This window comes from Cavia porcellus, unplaced genomic scaffold (genome assembly GCF_034190915.1).
Source record: "Cavia porcellus strain 051 isolate PalLab524CR breed Dunkin Hartley unplaced genomic scaffold, mCavPor4.1 scaffold_3, whole genome shotgun sequence".
Taxonomy (NCBI): domain Eukaryota; kingdom Metazoa; phylum Chordata; class Mammalia; order Rodentia; family Caviidae; genus Cavia; species Cavia porcellus.
In genome coordinates this window covers 81,468,238-81,474,384 of record NW_026947486.1, presented here as the reverse complement: position 1 = coordinate 81,474,384, position 6,147 = coordinate 81,468,238, and the positions used below count along the sequence as shown (strand labels likewise).

Genomic DNA, 6,147 nt, shown 5'->3' with positions numbered 1-6,147 from the left:
ACTCTGTTACCCCAGGCATCGAGGTGTGGCTGTAACCAGTCAGCCATTACCCAACCTCAGCAGAGCTCATGAGGGCTGCAGCCCACTAAATGGAGTGCAACATCCCTGTAACCAATTGCAGCCTCAGGCTCCTCCCCTTCGCCTCAAAGCTTTTCCCAAGATCCACTGCGGTTGAACCACTTTTGCGGTGGAGGAAGCTTCCGGAACTTTGGAAAATGGCTGCCACGGAAGAGAAGCGCCGTGAGGGTGGTGCCCGCTCCCTCAGCCCGGAGTTCTGGAAACAGGACGTCAGCATGGATCCTGCAGCACATGTCTCCGCAGCAGCCGAGGGTGGCCACTTCAGTGAAGAACCTACGGGATTTGTGTCGGAGGAGCCCCTCGAGTGCCACCTGTATGAAGATGACGACGACGATGAGGATGGCCACAGCCTGACCCGAGAGGTTCCTGTGAGCCAGGGAGGTGACAGCGACCCTGACATGTATCACAGTGATGAGGAGCCCAAAGAGCTGCAGCTGGCCGCGCAGGATGCTGTGGATGCCGGGGATCGAGTCGGGCGCCAACTGAGACGGCGACCGTTTAGAGACGGGCAGGCGCAGGAACTGGAAACCGCTTTCCACCACAAGCGGTTCGCAGATGTCCTCAGGAGGTGAGCAGCTGTCTTGGGGAGCACCCAGGCTTTAGGGGGAATGGGCTGCTTCCCAGGTGACTTTCCCTCTCTCCTGCTGCCCTCTTTCTGCTCTTGAGCTGAGAGCACCTGGGCTCTTCTCCTGCTTGGCTTGTGTCGCGGTGTGATGGCGCCTTGTGTGGGCCGAGCTCAGAATTGTCTTGCATTACGGATGTGAATCCAGGCAGGGAACTGGTTGGCGGTCACTACACTTCCTTTTGTTTGTGTTTTGTGGTATGAGAAGCACACACTAGCACTGTGCTGTGAGAACCACTGTGAAGCACAGAAGTCAGCAGTGCTGGGTATTTTCATGTCATGGTTTAGTTGTCAGCAGTGTCAGATGTGTGCACGTTGCTGTGAAACAGATCTCCAGAACATTCCTCACCTTAGAAAATCAAACTATCCACCGGAAATGCCTCCCGTTTACCTCTTCTCCTCAGTTCCTTACAATGAGGATTGTAGGTTTTGGTCTGTGAGATTGACTTTTCCAGAAACAGGGTCTAGGTGCAGCAGTAGCCGGTTAAGTTTTTTGTGCCTGATTATTTTAGTTCGTTTATCCCAACTGTGCAGCCATGCTTCAGGATGTGTCAGAAGTTCCTTTCTAAATGCCAACTAATAGTCCCTTGCATATATACGTACTTTTTCTCATTCATCTGGGGAGAAGGTGCTTTTGTGAATAGTACTGTTGTGAGCTTGCCTGACAAATAGCTGTCAACATCCAGATTTCAAAGCTTTGGAGGCATCCTCAGAAATGGAATCACTGAATCATAGTATTCTGTGTTTCTGCTTTGAGGCCCATGTGATATTCCAGTCATGCAGAACACTGCTTGCCTCATCCAGATCAGTGAAGTGGAACCTTTGTGCTTTTGTCTCCACAGAATTGAGTTTGCAAGTGTCCTGTGTGTGCCTGAATCCAGAGAGAAGGTGAGTAAATCCAAGGAAAGCCAACTGGCAGGATAGTCACTCTCCATCCTGCTTCAGGACATCGTTATCCTGGCACCTTGTGAAGCTGGGGTTATTTCTTGTCCACACTTACTGTACATACAGATTTAATCTACAGAGAACTAGTAGAGAGAAAATCAAATGAGTAGACGTGGGCTTGTAGTTCCTTCCCATTACCAGAGGGAACATGCTTTTGTAAAGGAAACTGCTAAACATCAAGCTGCCTGCTTTATTCTGTGTGAGCAATGAAATACATATTTGGGCACCGAAAACAGAGTGGTGTAATCTCGCACGGCCTTAATACAGGAACATATGTGCAGATCCTCCTTATTTAATGGCCTACATGATAATTGGGTGTACTTATTCCTGAGGCACCCTACTTGGACTAATGACCTGTCAGGCTTTGGTACCGTTTCCTAAATTTTCTTTACAGAGATTCAGTGTTTTGTTCTTCTGCAGTGCACCTTTTGAATAGTAGAGAGTAATGTTTGCTGATCATTTTGGGAGGGTACTGTGTTTAGATGTTCTGTTATCAGTTACTGCATGTAACACACATGTTTATGTTACACACATAAAAGCAAAAGCCTCATGTCAGATTTTCCTTTTTTCTAAATATGATGGTGTACATACCATGAAAAACTCCACACTTAGGGAACAATTCATTTCACAACCTAATCTAATGCAGAAGCCGCAGGTGGTAAATGAGGAATGTCTGTATGTCTGGATTCTCTAAGCAAGACTGTCCCCACTGAAGGCCCAGTGCGCTTTAGGGTGCATTTCTACATGCAGTCTTGTTGGGGCTCAGTCTGACGTTGAAAGTATCCAAATGGGTGCAGGGGGAGGCAAGATTAAAGGAGGGTTCCTTTGTGAGGATCTATTTGAAACCAAGCCTAAGGACACAGGTAAACAGAGTGTGTTAAGAGTCATTTGATGGCTGCATCTTCATTCCTTCAATTTTTTTTTTTTTTGTGCTGGGCACTGAACCTAGAATCTCTCAATTCAAAGTTTTCTGCGTACAGTACAATTATCATGTGAAGAAACTCCCCAAATACACAAAGTAGGATTGAGCAGGGTATATGATTGGGGCCTTTAGATATTGAGGTGAAGCGTGCAATAAGGAAAAACAGTGCTATGGTACCAAGTTTGGATAACTGAAGAAAAATGACATGGATAGAAAAACATATGAGCATTCAAAAGATGCCTTAAAATTCGTTACTAAATTCATAATTGATTCTTCTTTGAAAGTAATTTTTAGCATGGAGAGGGGTGGTATTTCTGTTGGATATAATGGTTGAAGGAGTGGGTTTTGTAGAACAATTGGTGGCGTGGTCTTCATTTCAGGATTGATTTGAATTGGACATAAATGCACGGAGCTTGCCTTGCTTGAGGCAATGCTGAGCAGAATGAGGGTAGGTCCTGGGGTCAGAGGAAACCTATGTGAGATGGAAGAACACAGTAGCTACAGCATAAAATCTGGGTGTGGGTGAGAAAATCAGGATGAGCTCATGAGCAGCGCTGTTGCTGAGTGGATGACAGAGAGCAGTGGGGAAATGGGTTGAGCGTGTGGTGAGGGGGTCCAAGAAAGCAGCCCAGCATAGCGGGACACCCAGCGATGAAATCCCATTGCCCAGGCCTGGTCTACACAGTCTGTCTCACCTGGGAGATGCGAGTAGTGCGTGGGGAGAATTTTCTTGGGCTGCCTACAAATCCCAAGCTGGGAGGATCTCAGGTATGGAGGGACTTTCTCCCCACCCTGGCTGTGGGCCTCTCTGACTAGAGTCCTGAGGGAACAAGAGCCACACCAACCAAGTGAAGGAGGGAAAAATTCTCAGTGAGTCCAGTCTCTGCAGCATGCAGTTTCCAAGAACCTTTTGCGTGATCCCACTTCTCCTGTACAGATTGATAGATCTGATAGGAAGCCAGGCTCCAGACACTGACCTGATGTCAGCTTACCTGGGACAGTGTGCTGTAGGTGCTGCTTTTTAGATGCAGATGGCACCAGTGGACACTTTGCATAATTTGAAAAGCAGTTCTGCTGCTATGGGCTTCTTGAGAGGTGTATTCCAGTGGGGAACCTGGTGTGAGGCAGGAATAGCAGGTCCCTTGTGTCATTATAGCTTGAAGTGTGGGAGCTTCACAAACAGTTAAGTCCTCGGGAATCGTCCAGTACTGGGAGTCTGAGAGGACATCCAGAGTAAAGTGGTCAAGTTGCCTTACTTGACAGGCTAAAAGTCAAGCATCTTCCATGATCCCTGTCCCACTGACTACCTGCAGCAGTCAATTGGCTACGGAGGATGAAGAGTCCTCATCTTTCCTTGAATGGTTCCACTATCAAGGAGCCCCACATATTCCATCCTGCCGGCACTTTACTTCTCCTTGAAGGTGGGATTTTCCAACCTGGAGTTCTTTCCTGCTTTGGACTTTATCTACAGACACTGGGTAACATGCTAAAGCCCACACACTTAGTGGAGCTCTCCCTTGTGAGGTGGAGCAGGAGTCAGCTGGGCGGCATCAGGTCAGCAGTCAGGATGTTACATTGCTTCATCTGATTAGGATGCCTTGAGCTCACATCAGGTCCTGGAGCAATTTTCACCTGGGACTGCATCCCACCCATGGAAGAAAGCATTCAGGGTGAGTGAGGTGGGAAGGACCCAGGAGACCTTCTAGGCTGTCCCTGAGCAGGGAACATAGCTAATGCTCACTAAGGATGTGAAAGAAGAAGTAGGATTATGTTCCTACAGTTAGTTTCATTTCCTGAGCTTCAGAAGGAACTCAAGGCCCCGTGCAGCCTGGGCCTGTGGTCCCCCTCTGATGTCCACCCTCAGTCCTCTAAGCTGTTCCAGTCTTAAGAAAGTAGATTGCAGGACACAATCTGCTTTGCTGAGTGTACCATACAGTACAGCTTGCCTCCTGCAATCTAAGTATCAGTGCCATAGGAAGTTATATGGTGTGTTTGTTCCTTGATGATAATGATTTTTATTTTCTGTCTACTAAGACAATCAGTTTTCTCCTCTACCCTCAGGTTTGGTTTAAGAATCGGAGAGCCAAATACTGGAAAGCTCAGAGGGAAGTCTTGCTCAGGAATGCGCCACCTGATTCCCAGGACCACATTGTCATTGAGAAGGAGGAATAGCTTCTCTAGGATGCTGTCTTTTTTGAAGAGGCCAACTCTGCTTGGAGTGTTGTTGTTCTGTTGCTGTTGTTTTTGTTGCCAACACCGTTTGTCGATTCTGTAGCTCTCTCCATAGCACCTGTATTGCAGTAAAGTTGTGAATTGTTAACATTTGTGTTTTTCTGTTCTTTACGGGGTTTGTTAAACCTGGATAAAATGTGCTCAGGTCTCCTGTGATGAAATGTCTTCTTGAGTCACCATTGAGAGACCTTGGTAATTAGTCTTCTAAGTGTCATGGTCAGTTTCTCATGATCAATATTTCACACTAAATTGTCTGTTGCCAAAAGGCTGATGATGGTTTCCCCAGCTGTGTGCTGTCATTTCCCAACCTCCAGTATGTGCAAGGGAGGCGGGGCAGGTCCCTGGTGGAAGGACTCCGGCTGCACACAGTGCTGGGTCTCCCTCACCCTAAGGAATTCAGTGGCATCACTGCACTCTCAGAGCAGGTCCCCAAGAGGTGACTCCTGGGTGAGTGACAAGGTGGCAGAGGCACAGCCACGTCATATCCTCCCAGTCTTGCTCAGTGTCCTCCTGGCTGGGGAGCACATAGGATGCCAGGGGCAGCTGTGCAGCAGAGGTCCTGCTGCTTCTAGAGAACCACAGGACTGAATCCCAGGGAGGCCAGAGAGGCTGCTGTGCCTTTCTGTCCCATCCCCAGCCAGTGGCCAAATCTTCACCCTGGCAGAGATGCTGAGAACCTCTCCTCATCTTGTCCTTGTTGTTTGTGAGCCCTGTTGCGGATCTCCACTTCCTGGTGCCTTCAAGTTGAAAGCAGGTCATTTCCCCAGAGCCACTGAAAGCCAGAATAAGAATGTAGCTCCGTTACACAGGTCCAGGGAAAGCAGCCTTTCAATCAACTGCTGGCTGCAGGAGTTCTCATTGTCTGGTTTGGATAAAACTACAAGTGTAGAGACAAAATCAGCAGAAGGGTAGGCAAAGGTGAGTACCACTGTGCTAAAGCATTAAGTTGTTCTGAGATGAACCTTTGCTTTCAGGTAATCTTTGGCAGTGTGAGTGTCCTGCAAGGAGTTTTATGTCACAAAGTGTGGAAAGTGCAGTCCTAAGGGACAGTGAGTGCAGGGCCACACACAAGGTACAGTGGTGACTGCAGTTGCCCTCTGTGATTGGCTGTGTGTTCTGTGCGGCCTTTCCTTTTTGTTCTCAAAGGCCTGTTGGTTCTAAGTCAATCAACAATCTCTGAATGATTCTCTGACTTTCAGTTTCTCAGGTGCCCCTGTGGGTGACTATCTTGGTGACCATGATCCAGTCTTCCATTGAGCTAACAGTTAGGACAGGTGGGCACTGGATGATTCTTTCTGGGCTGGACACCTTCCCCTATGAGGTTAGAGCCTCTCCCAAGATGCCTGTT

General features: G+C 48.0%; 1 protein-coding gene across 1 annotated transcript; it reads left to right on the top strand.

The window, feature by feature from the left end:
• Positions 1-209: 209 nt before the first annotated feature.
• On the top strand, positions 210-4,852 carry LOC134475366 (rhox homeobox family member 1-like). Its single transcript, XM_063245638.1, has 3 exons — positions 210-646; positions 1,543-1,588; positions 4,629-4,852. Exons 1-3 carry the CDS (start codon positions 216-218, stop codon positions 4,737-4,739), a joined length of 588 nt encoding a protein of 195 aa, XP_063101708.1. The 5' UTR covers positions 210-215; the 3' UTR covers positions 4,740-4,852.
• Positions 4,853-6,147: the final 1,295 nt, after the last annotated feature.